Genomic DNA, 16,998 nt, shown 5'->3' with positions numbered 1-16,998 from the left:
GCAGTAGTTGGAAGGGCAGGTAGGGTCCAATGAAGGCTTTTCGAGGAGTGATGTAACTACAGAATGTTTGAAGGTATCAGGAATAGTTGTACTGGAAAATGAAAGATTGAGAATATGACAGAGAGGAGGGATGACAGTAGGAGAGATAGTACTGAGTAGATGGGTGAGAATAGGATCAGAAGAACAGGTAGAGAGTTTGGAGGTGAAAAGAAAGTGTGCAGTTTCCTCTTCAATGATTTCAGGAAAGGAAGAAAAGGAGGCAGGGGTTGAAGGAGGGTTGACAGAAGAATAGACTGAAGGAAGGAGAAGTGGAGGTGACTTGGTTGAGAACTCAAGGTTAATCTTGTGAACCTTGTCATGGAAGTACCCAGCCATAGTCTGGGGAGAAAGTGAAGGGAGGTTGGAGGTGAAGGCGGTTTGAGTAGACAGTTCAGTGTGGCAAAGAGATGTTGAGGGTTTGCGCCAAGAGTTGGTCAAATGGAAGTAGTAGTCCTGTTTGGCAAGTGAAAGAGCAGACTGCAAGGAGGTCAGAAAGAATTTGCAATGTATGAAGTCAGCATGGGCATGGGATTTTAGCCAAAGGCATTCAGCAGATCATAGGTAGCGGATTCTAGAGGTCAGCCAAGGCTGGGGTTTGGTACATCTTACAGAACTGGGAATGAGAGAAGCAAGAGTACGACTTATATTCCGTCAGTGTCACTATGCTCATATTAGCCCTCTCTTCAAGTCACTTCATTGGCTCCATATCCATTTCTGCATACAATTCAAACTCCTGTTATTGACTTTCAAATACATTCACTCTGTAGCTCCTCAGTACCTTTCCACTCTTATCTCTCCCTACACTTCTCCAGGAGAACTCCATTCATTGGGTAAATTTCTCTTATCTATACCCTTCTCCTCTATTTTTTTTTGTTACATTTGTACCCTGCGCTTTCCCACTCATGGCAGGCTCAGTGCGGCTTACATGGGGCAATGGAGGGTTAAGTGACTTGCCCAGAGTCACAAGGAGCTGCCTGTGCCGGGAATCGAACTCAGTTCCTCAGTTCCCCAGTACCAAAGTCCACCACCCTAACCACTAGGCCACTCCGCCACTCCAGACTCTGTTCCTTTTATCTTGCTGCACCATATGCCTGGAATAGACTTCCTGAGTCAGTATGTCAAGCTCCATCTCTGGCCATCTTCAAATCTAAGCTAAAAGCCCACCTTTTGAAGGCTGCTTTTAACTTCTAACTCCTATTCACTTGCAGTACCCATGTCTGTAAGTAATTCCCTTTTCTCTTATTTGTCCTGTTTGCCTGTCCTGATTAAATTGTAAGCTCTGTCGAGCAGGGACTGTCTCTTACATGCTGACAGGTCTATGATCAAAAGCCCCGTGCTGTTCCAAACAGCACTCTAAAAATAGCACTGGAACAGCGCGGGGCATTATTAGGCCTCTGATCAGAGATAATTGCATGCAAATTTAAGCACGCAATTATCTCTGATCATGGGGTAGAAGTGCGGGAAAATTGTGCCTGAGCATGCGCTCAGCACAATCCTCCCGCACTTGTTTGACAGGTCTGGGATGGACCAGGGGCTGTTTGGGAAATGTTGAGGGGACTCTCATAGACTTGTTACCTTAAAGTCATGATATCTTAGAGTATAACCTTGGCACACCAATCACCTGAGGTCTCTATTATTTTTATGAAGTCTCTTTTATTGAATAAATCACAGATAATTTACTCACAGACAGATGTTCAGAAGTGCTGCTCCAGGGCACAGAGACTCCTTCATCTGAGAGCTGTTGGAGGTGGAGATCTGAGGAGAGGTAGCTTTATTGCAGGGGAGAGAGATAGTTGACAGGTAGAAATGGTTCAAAGCTGGGTGGCTAGAATGTGTGATATCTCATTAGGGAGGAGATATTTTCAAGGTAAAAACCCAAGTTCGTTGCGGGGAGTTCCAGCAGGACCAAGCTGTCTGGGCCAAGATGGTGAATGCCGCATGGCTGAAGGGACAAAGGGGTGTTGAGGCTTCACACAGGCTCAGGGAGGAGCAGATAGAAACCAATGGGGACAGAGCCTGCCACCGGGTGGCAAGGGAGGTGCTAGAGGACAGCCCTCAATTGGAGGGAAAAGTCATGCCTGGCTGACCTTCCAGGACAGAGATAGTGAGAATGACCAGAAAATGATAGCAGGAAGACAAAAGAGCCAAGCTTGGCAGAGAGAGCGAGGAGGTCTGGGCAACCTCACAACCAGTGGTAACAGTTCTTACACAGCCAAGCAAGTGTGGTTGCATTGCTTGTGAACTGCATTACACACAATGCCTTGCTCATGTACCTTTGCAGAGTGAGAACTGCAGCAATGATAGTCCTTAGAAATGAGAATAACAGTAAAAGCATTACACACATTTTAGGATCACGTTATAAACTAGTGCAAGGCTGTCAGAGGACAGAACAATGCCTCTTGGGATCTGAGCACTGGATCGATGACCTTATGATCAGGATACTAAAAGGAAACTTTACAAGCAATGCAGAAATGTAACACTTCTGAAGTTAAAATGATCAGATACTTTGAAACTAACAAAAAAGGACTCAACAAATGTAGCAGGCTGCCAAAAGATGCTTTGAGTTGCAGATGGAACATTGTAGCCCCTTCTCCAGAAAACAGACGTTATGCCTTTCTATATAAAAATTTTTCTGCCATCAGCACTTCGCAGCCAGCTATAAGATGACTGACCGTTTCCAGCTGTTTCTTACAGAATCATTCACAAAGGAAAAATATTCAACATAAAGGAATCCTTCACATGCTCATCTTCCAATGTGGTGTATATCATTCAATGTAAAAAGTGTGAAGAAGGGTGCTACATTGGAGAAACAAGCCAGATGTTAAAGAAAAGATTTAATTTACATAGACATCATATGAAAAATGCCAGTGCCAACCAGGATATCACCTCTGTGGGGCAGCACTTTACAAAACCACAACACTGTATCAATGATTTTATGGTGAGAATACTAAAAGGTAACTTTAAAACAATACAGGATCGTAAGACCTTTGAAGTTAGAATGATTAAGTATTTTGACTTAAAGATCTGGGTTTTCTAGCCCATTATCAACCATAAAATTCTGTGCTTTGTCACCCTCTTATCACCATGCATATCTCCCTGTCCCTCTCCTAACCTACCCCACCCTCTTCCTGTGAGACTGTCATTGGAATGCTTTGATGTTTCCCTTATATATGCTATTATTTATCAATATTTGCTTATTGCTGGTCTGACAAAGAAGGGTTATCTTCGAAAGTTAATCAAAAAGTGTATTAAGTTAGTCCAATAAAAAATGTATCATCTTATTTTCTATGCTTTATTTTATTTTATTTCTATTGATTACCTTTAAAAGTGGACTAACATGGCTACCACATCACTTTACAGAATACAGAATCCACAAATAGGGCAGTCGGCACTATCCTGCTTATTTTCGAAGGAGAAGGCCGGCCATCTTCCGACTCAAATCGGGAGATGGCCAGCCATCTCCTAAACCCGGCCAAATCGGTATAATCGAAAACCGATTTTGGCCGACTTTAACTGCTTTCCGTTGCAGGGCCGGCCAAAGTTAAAGGGGGCGTTTTGGCAGGGAACGGAAGGTGGGACGGGGCGTGGTTACTAGATGGCCGGCTTCAGCCGATAATGGAAAAAAGAAGGCCGGCTCTGACGAGCACTTGGTCGGCTTCACTTGGTCCATTTATTTTTAGGACCAAGCTTCAAAAAAGTGCCCCAACTGACCAGATGACCACCGGGGGGAATCGGGGATCACCTCCCCTTACTCCTCCGGTGGTCACCAACCCCCTCCCACCCAAAAAACATTTTTTACACATTTTTGTGCCTGCCTCTATGTCAGCCTCAAATGTCATACCCAGCTCCATGACAGCAGTATACAGGTCCCTGGAGCAGTTTTAGTGGGTGCTGCAGTGAACTTCAGGCAGGCAGACTCAGGACCATCCCCCCCTACCTGTTACACTTGTGGTGGTAAATGTGAGCCCTCCAAAACCCAGCACAAACCCACTGTACCCACATCTAGGTGCCCCCCTTCACCCATAAGAGTTATGGTAGTGTTTTACAGTTGTTGGGAGTGTGGTTTGGGGGGCTCAGCACCCAAGGTAAGGGAGCTATGCGTCTGGGAGCAATTTGTGAAGTCCACTGCAGTGCCCCCTAGGTTGCCCGGTTGGTGTCCTGGCATGTGAGGGGGACCAGTGCACTACAAATGCTGGCTCCTCCCACGACCAAATGGCTTGGATTTGGCCGGGTTTGAGATGGCCGCCTTTAGTTTCCATTATCGCCGGAAACCAATGGCGGCGATTTCTAACGCCGGCCCAAATGTTGAGATTTGGCCGGCCCCGACTGTATTATCGAAACGAAAGATGGCCGGCCATCTTGTTTCGATAATACGGTCGGGTATACCGCTTTCTGGGGCCGGCCTTACAGATGGCCGCCCATATAGATGGCCGGCCCCGTTTGATTACGCCCCTCCACGGCACTCTCCTTACATTACAGCACAACACTCCAAATATCAACACTTGACAAGTTATCCGATACAAAAGGAATTATTTATTATGACTGCAGCGTTCTATTGCTTACATATGCAGAACAGTTACAGCATCACGCAATTACATTCAATCTTGCAGCTTACAATGTCAAGCAATTAAATAAATGAATCAAACTTCCTATCTAGAGCATTTGGTCAGGGTGTGTAGCCTTTTGAGTCGCACAGCTCCAACTGTTTCAGCCTTGTATGAACCACATTCCTGCACCACCTGTGGCATATACCGTAGATAAACCAAGGCGCTACAATCACTTCCTTGATAGGGGTTGCTGTAAAAGCACATTCGTCTTCTTAAACGTTGACTCTTTCCTGATGCTTTCAGCCTCCCCATTCCATCCAAGTCTGGGTTGGCAAAGCTGACTTTCACTTGCTCGGTCATTGGCCCCCCTCCGTACAAGATGGGGACCCTCCCATGGTTTTGCATCATCCAGAAGGGCCTCCAGTTCACTTTCTGATTATTGTTGTCTCTGCTTCATTCTCTGGCAGATTTTTCCCAGTTTCCCGCTGTCACTTGATCTTCCAGCGTCGCTATGAGTACTACAACTGTAACCCTAGCCACAGGACAGAAAATGCCAATGATCGGGCTTGGCACCTGGAAAAGCTCACCTGGACAGGTAAGAGAAATATAGCCAGCGGGCAAGCTGATAGACACGATTCATTTGTAAGGAGCCTGGAATTATTCATTCATAATTTTATTCATTGAGCAAACCAGAATACAACTTCAATTAAATTATAGATAGATTTTTTTTAAAACTATACAAAACTAGTTTTCTGCATAACTCTGTCAAAACTTGACCAGTTTCAATAAAAGTTGAGATATGTCATCCTGAATAAATTTGCAATAAGCCTACACTCATACCAGCCATCTCACCTAAATGGTTTTGCCACCACCTAGCGATTATCATCATGATGTGTTCAGACGCCATTTTGCTTTAAACATAAACAGTTACCAAGGTTTTAAGTCAGCAGGATCTGAGGCTGATTAAAAATTTGTATCTGGAGAAAGGTTACGGTTTTAATAGATTGGTATAAGCGTTTCCAGAAAAGAGGTGGAAGAGGGTAAGCATAGAATACGTTTTGAAGAAATTGTGAGAAAAGGGCTCTCCTGATGGCTCATCGCCAGTCAGGAAGTGGCAGGGCCCAATCAGTTCGCACTGAAGAAAACATTACAACAGTTGAAGAACCAGGTAGTGAAGTGATGTCGTTTGGGTGAGGTGGCCAGCATGAGTGTAGGCTTATTGCAAATTTATCAAGTATGATATATCTACTACTACTACTACTACTTATCATTTCTATAGCGCTACTAGACGTACGCAGCGCTGTACACTTGAACATGAAGAGACAGTCCCTGCTCGACAGAGCTTACAACCTAATTAGAACAGACAAACAGGACAAATAAGGGATAAGGACAACAAGTAGCAACATTCCGGAATCCCAAAGAGTAGCAAGATTCCAGAATCCCAAACACTACTACTACTACTTATCATTTCTAAAGCAGCACTGTACACTTGAACATGAAGAGACAGTCCCTGCTTGACAGAGCTTACAATCTAATTAGGACAGACAAACAGGACAAACAAGAGCTAAGGGAATATTAAAGTGAGGATGATACAATAAGGGTTCTGAACAAGTGAATAAGGGTTAGGAGTTAAAAGCTGCATCAAAAGGTGGGCTTTTAGCTTAGATTTGAAGACGGCCAGAGATGGAGCTTGACGTACCGGCTCAGGAAGTCTATTCCAGGCATATTATTGAAATTGGTCAAGGTTTGACAGAACTATGCATAAAAAACACGCCTTGTATAGGTTGTTTTTTTTTTTTTAACATTGTGCGGTGCCTCGCGTCTGCCTGTTAAAGAAGAAAAATCACCTTGTCAGCCAGCCTTCCCTCACTGTGTCCCGCCCTCTGACGTAACTTCCTATTTCTGCAAGGGCGGAACTCAGTGAGGGAAGGCCGGCCGATGTGACAATTTTTCTTCTTTTACAGGCAGACGCGAGGCACCGCTCCGCCGCTTCATAGATTTTTTTAAAGGCTGGGTCACGGTGCCGGGTGGCAGAAGAGGGTCGTCGGCACGGAGCTGGTAGGCAGGTGGGGACTGGGTCGGGGAGGGGACCTACAAAAAAAGGTGCCGGTACAAAAAAAGCACTGCTGACCCATCTCCGGCGACCCTCCTCTTCCCTGCCCCCCCCTACAGCCACCCATGTCCAGCGACTCTCCTCTCCCCCTGCCCCCCCCTGCAGCTACCCATGTCCAGCAACCCTCCTCTCCCCTGCCCCCCTGCAGCCACCCATGTCCAGTGACCCTCATCTCCCCCTGCCCCCCCTGCAGCCACACATGTCCACTGACCCTCCTCTCCCCTTGCCCCCCCTGCAGCCACCCATGTCCAGCGACCCTCCTCTTCCCCTGCCCCCCCTGCAGCCACCCATGTCCACTGACCCTCCTCTCCCCTTGCCCCCCTGCAGCCACCCATGTCCAGTGACCCACCTCTCTCTCCTGCCCCCCCTGCAGCTACCCATGTCCAGCGACCCACCTCTCTCCCCTGCCCCCCTGCAGCCACCCATGCCAAGTGACCCACCTCTCTCCCGTGCCCCCCTGCAGCCACCCATATCCAGCGACCCTCCTCTCCCCCTGCCCCCCTCTCCAGCCACCCGTGTCCAACGACCGTGTTCTCTCACCTGCCCCCACCCCAGCCACCCAGGTTGTGTCGTGGATTTATCTGGGCAGGCAGGAAAGATCCCCAGTCCTGCCTGCCCGCTGCTGGCGCAGACCTTCCCCCGCTGTCTGTTCGGAGTTCAAAATGGCCGCCGAGACTTGCAAGGGCAGCCTCAAAGACTTCAGCAGAAGTCTCGCGAGTCCACCATTGCAAGTCTCGGTATAAATATTCATTTCAAAGGTATTTTGCGGTATATCAAATTATTCAGTCCAATTCCAGTCTTTTTCTGGCTAAGCCACTGCAGAACAAAGGACAGAGTTTGACTGGTTGTCAATTCCTTGCTTCTTAAATGTACTGAGGAGTCAGGGGCATGAGGCAGGGGCGTAGCCAGACACCCAATTTTGGGTGGGCCTGAGCCTAAAGTGGGTGGGCATAAAAATCCCATCCAGCATCTCTCCCTCCACTCCCCTCCCCCCCCCAGGCGACCAATAATTTCTCAATTCCACCCTCCCCTCCTTCCCTTCATACTTTTTCAAATCTTCAGTGCTTCACTATCAGCAAACAGTGACTCATACCTGCTGCTCTCACCAGTCCAGAGCCTTCCCTCTGACCTGGTACCACTATTGTGGAAACAGGAAGTTACATCAGAGGGAAGGCTCTGAACTGGCACGAGCTGTGGGTATGAGTCGCTGTTTGTGAAACATTGAAAAATTGAAAAGGTACAGAGAGGTTGGGGGGGGTTGAGTTGACAGATGCCAAAATGCCTTTGGAGGAGGGGAGGGAGAGATGCTGGGAGTCTTCTGCTGACGAGGCTTGAGGCTCACCAGCCACATCAGAGTTGTGCCACTTATGGGTGGGCCTGAGCCTAAAGTGGGTGGGCCTGTGCCCATGCCACTGGCATGAGGCCTCTGAAATAAGGAAAATCAAGGAGCTACCACTGAACCTAGGAAAAGAGGAGAGGGTTCAGAGGAGGATCCAGGTGTTGGCACAGTCCTGAGATGCTAGCACTACTGTTTATCTTACTGGTCCTTGTTTAAAGTTTGGCACTTCTCTGTTTCAGGATTCACCGGCCTCCTCCTGCATGATCTAGAACTTTCTTAATGCTGAGGTGTCTATTAATATGTCAGTGCAGTATTCGTCTGTTTCAAAGCATGAGCTGTTCCCAAGATAAAGCGGTGAGAATCCAGCCAGAAAGCAGCTGGTTGGGGGATTTGCTGTGGGCAGGTTTGAGTAGGTTGGGCCACCCCTGACAGCTGCCATATGTGCTTCAGTTCTTAAAATATAAACAGGCCTGTCACGCCGGTATTTTCTTAGGTGTCTCTTATTTTTTTTTTGTCTAAATGCATTAGGTTTCTAATGTTTTTATTTTCTATCTGACTGAGGAGTAGCCTAGTGGTTAGTGCAGTGGACTTTGATCCTGGGGAACTGAGTTCAATTCCCACTACAGCTCCTTGTGGACTCTGGGCAAGTCACTTAACCCTCCATTGCCTCTGGTACAAAATAAGCACCTGAATATATGTAAACCTCAGAAAGGCAGTATATCAAGTCCCATATCCCTTTCCCTTATGACATCACAATATCAGAAGTGAGCCAAGTATTGGGCAATCAAGCCATTGTGACATCACTGATGAGGTTGGCTCTTATTGGTGGAATGAGTGGAGGAGTAGCCTAGTGGTTAGTGCAGTGGACTTTGATCCTGAGGAACTGAGTTTGATTCCCACTGCAGCTCCTTATGACTCTGGGCAAGTCACTTAACCCTCCATTGCCCCTGGTACAAAATAAGTACCTGAATATATGTAAACTGCTTTGAATGTAGTTGCAAAAATCTCAGAAAGGCAGTATATCATTTGCCTTTCCATTCCCTCTTAAAATAATGGCCCCAGCCTTTTGAAACATTACTCTTCAGTGATCCATGGCTGCATTCATGCCTGGGCATGGTTCTAAGCAGTACATTTTTTCTAGCAAAAAAATGTGCTGGTACTCAAAGGCACATTTGGGGGGGGGGGGGCGATCACTGAGGGATATGCCCCACAATAACCAGGCCCCCCTGCAACTCACCACAGAATCTATGAAAAGTTAGAATTACTGTTAAGAGCCTGGCTTCTACTATTAGTACTTGAGGAGCAAGGGTCAATTTTAGCAGGCAGTGGAAAAGGTGCCAGTACTCAGTACCTCTGAGTACCCCCTGAAAAAAGCCCTGGTGCTTTCACTCTTCTGCTTTCCGTGCTGTATTCATGCTGTAGAGAAAATGTAATTTATATTTTGAATATAAATACAAATCAAGGAATAAGAATCCAAATCAAGGTCAGGTATACATATAAAGTGGCACATATGAGTTTATCTTGTTGGGCAGACTAGATGGACCGTACAGGTCTTTATCTGCCATCATCTACTATGTTACGTGAATCTTTGTGATGAGGAGCTGTGATCCAATCTTCAGCTGTCTTATATCAGTGTAATGCTCCATGAGGCTCAGATGATCCATTAATTTCAGAAATGAAACAATACTCAATGGGGAAATGAGACCTTAGTTATATTGAATTTTACAGCCACCTGAGGGGAATTTTTAAAGCATGTGCACATAGAATCTCTAAAAATTGCCCATCACAATGGCAGTTCTACCACTGTGTGCATATAATTAGGTGCCTCTAAAGGAACATATCGTATACTCGTTTAACAGGGACTATGTGTGTATATGCCCGAACATGTACGCCAGCCACAGAGCTGAGGTAATGTCCCTAAGCTCCAGTGATACACGAGTAATGTACAGTATTCTGTAAGTTACATAAGAATAGCCATATTGGGTCAGACCAATGGTCCATCTAGCCCAGTATCCTGCTGCCAACAGTGGCCAATCCAGGTCTCATGTACCTGACAGAATTCGAAAGAGTAGCAAGATTCCAGAATCCCAAATTGTAGCAAGATACCAGAATCCCAAACTGTAGCAAGATTCCAGAATCCCAAAGAGTAGCAAGATTCCAGAATCCCAAATTGTAGCAACATTCCAAAATCCCAAAGAGTAGGAAGATTCCAGAATCCCAAATTGTAGCAACATTCCGGAATCCCAGAACAAGCAGTGGCTTCCCCATGTCTGTCTCAATAGCAAACTATGGACATTTCCTCCAGGAACTTGTCCAAACCTTTTTTAAACCCAGATATGCTAACCGCTGTTACCACATCCTCTGGCAACGAGTCCCAGAGCTTAACTATTCATTGAGTGAAAACATATTTCCTCTTTTTTAAAAAAGTATTTTCATGTAATTCACTGAGTGTTCCCTGGTCTTTGTGCTTTTTAGTAGAATAAATAGAAATCAAACAAAATAAAACATGGAAAAGAAAATAAGATGATACCTTTTTTATTGGACATAACTTAATATATTTCTTGATTAGCTTTCGAAGGTTGCCCTTCTTCCTCAGATTGGAAATAAGCAAATGTGCTAGCTGACAGTGTATATAAGTGAAAACATTCAAGCATTACTATGACAGTCTGACAGGGTGGGAGGAGGGGGGTGGGTAGGAAGTATGCATGGGGACATCAAAGCATATCATTGATATTCTAACAGGGTGGGTGTGGATAGGTGAGGGGAGGGTGATCAACAGAGACATACAGCTTTATGGTTTATAATGGGCTAGGAACCTCAGATCCTTGTTAAGTCCTTTCTGTTGGGTGTTGAAATATTCAATCATTCTGACTTCAAAGGTCTTACGTTCTTGTATGGTTTTAAAGTTACCTTTGAGGATTCTCACTGTGAAGTCACTGGTACAGTGTCCTGGTCCTGTAAAATGTTGACCAACAGGCGTGGGAACCCTGCTGGCACCAGTATTGTTCATATGATGTCTATGTAAATTGAATCTTGTCTTAAGCATCTGGCCTGTTTCTCCAATATAGCATCCTTCGTTACATTTTTTACACTGAATGATATATACCACATTGGAAGATGAGCAAGTGAAAGATCCCTTTATGTTGAATATCTTTCCTTTGTGGATGACTTTGGGGTCCTGTGAAATATTTTGGCATAGTTTGCAACTGGATAAATTACAGGGACGTGTGCCCTTCTGTTACTTTTCAGTCTGTGAAGGAAGTTTACTTCTGATTAGCTTGTGTTTTAAATTGGGTGGCTGTCGGAAGGCCAGTACTGGTGGGGATGGGAATATCTCTTTCAGTAATTCATCCTCCTGGAGTATAGGTTGTAGATCTCTTATGATTTTCCTCAGTTTTTCCAGCTCTGCATTGTATGTCACTACAAGGGGAATTCTGTCTGTGGATTTTTTCTCCTTGTACTGTAGCAGATTCTCCCTGGGTGTTTTGAGGGAGGAGGCAATATTCTTGGAGATTATTTTGGGGTTGTAGCCTTTCTGTTTGAAGGCTGCAGTCAGGCTTTTAAGATGTCTGTCTCTGTCCCCTGGGTCAGAGCAGATACGGTGGTATCTTGTGGCTTGGCTGTAAATGATGGATCTTTTTGTATTTGAAGGATGGAAGCTGGAGTTGTGGAGGTAGCTGCATCTGTCTGTGGGTTTCTTGTATATAGATGTTTGTATACAGCCATCACTGCTTGAGACCGTGGTGTCCAAAAAATTGACTTTTTCTGGGGAGTAGTCAATTTTGAATCTGATTGTACGATGGTATGTATTGAAGGCAGAATAAAATTGTTTCAGAGTTTCTTCACCCTCTGTCCAAATCATAAAAATGTCACCCAATTTAAAACACAAGCTAATCAGAAGTAAACTTCCTTCACAGACTGAAAAGGAACAGAAGGGCACACTTCCCTGTAATTTATCCAGTTGCAAACTATGCCAAAATATTTCACAGGACCCCAAAGTCATCCACAAAGGAAAGATATTCAACATAAAGGGATCTTTCACTTGCTCATCTTCCAATGTGGTATATATCATTCAGTGTAAAAAATGTAACGAAGGATGCTATATTGGAGAAACAGGCCAGATGCTTAAGACAAGATTCAATTTACATAGACATCACATGAACAATACAGCCAGTAGGGCCCCCACCCCGGTGGGACAGCACTTCACAGAACCAGGACACTGTACCAGTGATTTCACAGTGAGAATACTGAAAGGTAACTTTAAAACCATACAAGAACGTAAGACCTTTGAAGTCAGAATGATTGAATATTTTAACACCCAACAGAAAGGACTTAACAAGGACCTGGGGTTCCTAGCCCATTATAAACCATAAAGCTGTATGTCTCTGTTGATCACCCCACCCCTCACCTATCCACACCTATCCTTAGAATATCTATGATATGCTTTGATGTCCCCATGCATACCTCCGACCCACCCCCATCCTCCCACCCTGTCAGACTGTCATAGTAATGCTTGAATGTTTTCACTTATTTACACTGTCAGCTAGTACATTTGCTTATTTCCGATCTGAGGAAGAAGGGCAACCTTCGAAAGCTAATCAAGAAATGTATTAAGTTATGTCCAATAAAAAAGGTATCATCTTATTTTCTTTTCCATGTTTTATTTTGTTTGATTTCTATTGATAACCTTTAAGAGTGGACTAACACGGCTACCACACCTCTCTATTTAACATGTAGAACCCCAAAGAGTAGCAACATTCCATGTAGAATCCCAAAGAGTAGCAAGATTCCATGTAGAACCCCAAAGAGTAGCAACATTCCAAGTAGAATCTCAAAGACTAGCAAGATTCCATGTAGAAGAAGGGCAACCTTCGAAAGCTAATCAAGAAATGTATTAAGTTATGTCCAATAAAAAAGGTATCATCTTATTTTCTTTTCCATGTTTTATTTTGTTTGATTTCTATTGATAACCTTAAGAGTGGACTAACACGGCTACCACACTCCTCTACTAGTAGAATAAAAAAATCGATTTACTTTTACCCATTCTACACCTCTCAGGATTTTGTAGGCCTCAATCATATCCCCCCTCAGCCTTGTCTTTTCCAAGTGGAAGAGCTCTTTAGCCTTTCCTCTTATGAGGAAACTGTGTGTAACTTTGCACCTTGCCCAGACCCCGTTCCTGTATACACCCACCTGCATATTATGTGCGATTGAAGATATTTGAGTAGTTCCAGGATAGCATATAGGTGTGGAATTAATATTAGCTTGTTTGCATGTATGAAATCATGTATGTGTGCGTGTATATGCTAGTATTCTAAACCTGGGAACACCTGCTCTATAGAATTATCCCCTACATGTGCACATATACTTACGTGTGCATGGCTAAAATACACACACAAATGCACTCATGTATTGGAGAATCAATTTAAATGGTCAAACACATCCATTTTCAAGAGTGGGAGCTACAGTTCCAAATCCACTCAAATGCTCAGCACTCATGCAATGAAAGGTAATTAGATCAATGACTTCTGCAGCGACTCTGTTCACATAAACTACCAGCTCAGGCCTCGCTTGCCTCTTCATCGGTCATGAACAACCTTTTAATGCAGGCGCTATGATATTTGATGTATAAATACTTTACTGTTCTCTCACATTTCTTAAGCACCAAGTCAAAACTATTTAACTAACTTAGCTTTTACAGCAGGTCTCCAGATCCGCTGCCTACATGGACCATGTTTCACAGGGTATTAAAAACCTCAGCTGTAGCAGGGTGCGGACCTAACATAAGAATAGCCATACTGGGTAAGGCCAATGGTCCATCTAGCCGAGTATCTACTACTACTTATCATTTCTAAAGCGCTACTAGACGTAAGCAGCGCTGTACACTTGAACAGGAAGAGACAGTCCCTGCTCAACAGAGCTTACAACCTAATTAGGACAGACAAACAGGACAAATAAGGGATAAGGACAAAGAGTAGCAAGATTCTGTTCAGAATCCCAAAGAGTAGCAAGATTCCGGAATCCCAAAGAGTAGCAAGATTCTAGAATCCCAAACTCTACTACTACTTATCATTTCTATAGCGCTACTAGACGTAAGCAGCGCTGTACACTTGAACAGGAAGAGACAGTCCCTGCTCAACAGAGCTTACAATCTAATTAGTACAGACAAACAGGTCAAACAGGAGACAAGGGAATATTAAAGTGAGGATGATAAAATAAGGGTTCTGAACAAGTGAATAAGGGTTAGGAGTTAAAAGCAGCAGCAAAAAAGTGGGCTTTTAGCTTAGATTTGAAGACGGCCAGAGATGGAGCTTGACGTACCGGCTCAGGAAGTCTATTCCAGGCATATGGTGCAGCAAGATAAAAGGAACGGAGTCTGGAGTTAGTAGTGGAGGAGAAGGGTGCAGATAAGAGAGATTTACCCAGTGACCGGAGTTCACGGGGAGGAATGTAGGGAGAGATGAGAGTGGAGAGGTACTGAGGAGCTGCAGAGTGAATGCACTTATAGGTCAATAAGAGGAGTTTGAACTGTATGCGGAAATGGATAGGAAGCCAGTGAAGTGACTTGAGGAGAGGGCTAATATGAGCATAATGACATATTAGTCGTGCAGCAGAATTTTGAACAGATTGAAGAGGAGAGAGATGGCTAAGTGGGAGACCTGTGAGAAGCAAGTTGCAATAGTCTAATCGAGAGGTGATAAGAGTCCTGCTTCCAACAGTAGCCAATCCAGGTCACAAGTACATGGCACAATCCCAATTAGTAGCAACATTCCAGAACCCAAAGAGTAACAAGATTCCAGAATCCCAATCAGTAGCAACATTTCAGAATCCTAAGGAGTAACAAGATTCCAGAATCCCAAATAGTAGCAACATTCCATGCTACCAATCCCGGGGCAAGCACTGGATTCCCCCATGGTCATCTCAATAACAGACTATGGACTTTTCCTCCAGGAACTTATCCAAACCTTTTTTTTAAACCCAGATACGCTATCTGTCCACAGTCCACTTAACTATGCAGGCACTGGCACTGAATATGGCTGGTGTTGGCATAACTCCCAGCTCCTTGGCTATGCCCTGGAACACCCCGCTTCTGCTGCATTTAAGATGATGAGTTAGTGCTGATATTTAGCTGCACAGCCCTGTTAATTACAGCTGAATATCACTGGCTGGCTCACTGAGCATGATTCAGTGAGGCAGGAGTCACTTCTGCCTGTTTAAATTGCTTTGAATATTGACCCTAGAGTAATTTAAGGAAAGGGTGGTGGGTGTATGGAATTCCCTCCCAGCGGAGGTGGCTGAGATGAGGACTGTATATGAATTCAAGAAAACATGGGACAAGCAAGCAAGATCTCTAGAGAGAGGAAGGGGTTGTAGAGCTCATTAATGTTATGAGTAAAGGCTGGCATGTGGCGTTTAGGTCCACACCCTGGTACAGCTGAGGTTTAATACCCTGTGAAACATGATAGTAACATAGTAAATGACAGCAGATAAAGACCTGAACGTCCATCCAGTCTGCCTAACAAGATAAACTCATTTTACATGGTATGCAATACTTTATATGTATACTCGAGTTTGATTTGTCCTTGCCTTTCTCAGGGCACAGACCGTAGAAGTCTGCCCAGCACTGTTCTTGTACTAAAAGTTCTGAAGCTAATGTCAAAACCCCTTAAAATGTATACTCAAGCTCATCCATATCTATTCAGTTACAATCAGGGCATAGAATGTAGAAGTCTGCCCAGTACTGGTTTTGCTTCCCAGTTACCAGTGTTGCTACCCAATCTCCGCTAAGATTTCGTGGATGATCCAGGGCCGTGCCTAAGGTCTCTGGTGCCCCCCTGCAGACTATCAGTTGGCGCCCCCCCCCCCCCCATCTAGCATAAAATACCATAAATAAGTAAATAAATATAAACTTTTAACGTTGAGCACCTGATTATCAAAGTGTTTCTTGGGATACTACAAAATAACGCCTTAGAATGCACTTGATAAGGATTTCTAAGTAGTCTGCCCAACAGCTGCCCTGCATCAACATAAACCACATACTGTAGCTCGGCATCAGCTCTTCCCTCTTTCCTACCCCCCCCCCCCCAATCCATCCCTATAGCCCAGAATCAGCCCTTCCCTACTCCCCCCATCTGTCCCTGTAGCCCGGCACTGACTTAAAAAATACTTTCCATTCCCTACCCCCTCCATCCATCCATTCCTGTAACCCAACATCAGCCCTTCCTCTCCCCACCATGCATCCCGTAGCTAGGCATCAGCTCGACCCTATCTCACTACCCCTCCATGTAGCCTAGTGTAAGCCCTGTCTTATTCCCTACCCATCCCCCCCACCCAGAGTCTGGCATTTCCACCACCCCCCTGCATTAGATGCAAAACTTTTTTTTTTAATGTCCTGGGTACTGCAGAGTACACTCCTACTCAGATACCTGCCTACATTAAAAAATAAAACTTTTTTTTTTTTTAATTTTAACCTGGGTATTGCAGAGACTATCCCCACCAACATTAAATACAATTTTTTTTTTAATTGTAAGCTGGGCACTGAGCTCACCTCCCACCCAGAAAGAAATCCAGCAGTATTAAATTAAATATACCTCCCCACCCCCCTAGGTAGTGAAGAGCCCACCCCACCCATAAGCCCACCAGTATTACACATAACTAAAATTGAAACATTTGTTTTTACCTGGGTTTTAAGTATAGAGTTTCCCGAAAGATTGCAGTTATGTGCTGACTGCTGTGCCTGTTTGTGGCTGTGGATGAGTGCTGACAGGGCCCAACTTCTTAGCTGAAGACTCCAACAGGGAGACTGGCCTGCTGAGCCGCAGGGGCAGCAGATTTTTCAATCGGTATGCACCATGCGCACCTCAGGGGGCCCTGGGTGGCAGGGTAGCAGGCGCTGGTGAGAGCAGCTGCAGAGCAGGGCTTCTGATTTTTCTACTGGTGTGCACCACGGGGGGGGGGGG

At 44.8% G+C, this 16,998-nt stretch overlaps 1 protein-coding gene across 1 annotated transcript in view; it reads left to right on the top strand.

The window, feature by feature from the left end:
- LOC115462812 (aldo-keto reductase family 1 member A1-A-like) overlaps positions 1–16,998 on the top strand; it is a 67,499-nt gene that overhangs the window by 6,329 nt on the left and 44,172 nt on the right. Inside the window, exon 2 of the mRNA XM_030192829.1 lies at positions 5,054–5,181. Within this exon, the coding sequence (XP_030048689.1) occupies positions 5,098–5,181 (84 nt within the window). The 5' untranslated portion in view covers positions 5,054–5,097. The remainder of the gene's footprint in view (positions 1–5,053; positions 5,182–16,998) is intronic.

Source organism: Microcaecilia unicolor, chromosome 2 (genome assembly GCF_901765095.1).
Source record: "Microcaecilia unicolor chromosome 2, aMicUni1.1, whole genome shotgun sequence".
NCBI lineage: Eukaryota > Metazoa > Chordata > Amphibia > Gymnophiona > Siphonopidae > Microcaecilia > Microcaecilia unicolor.
Note: the sequence above shows the minus strand (reverse complement) of the source record. Positions and strands in the feature narration are given on the sequence as shown.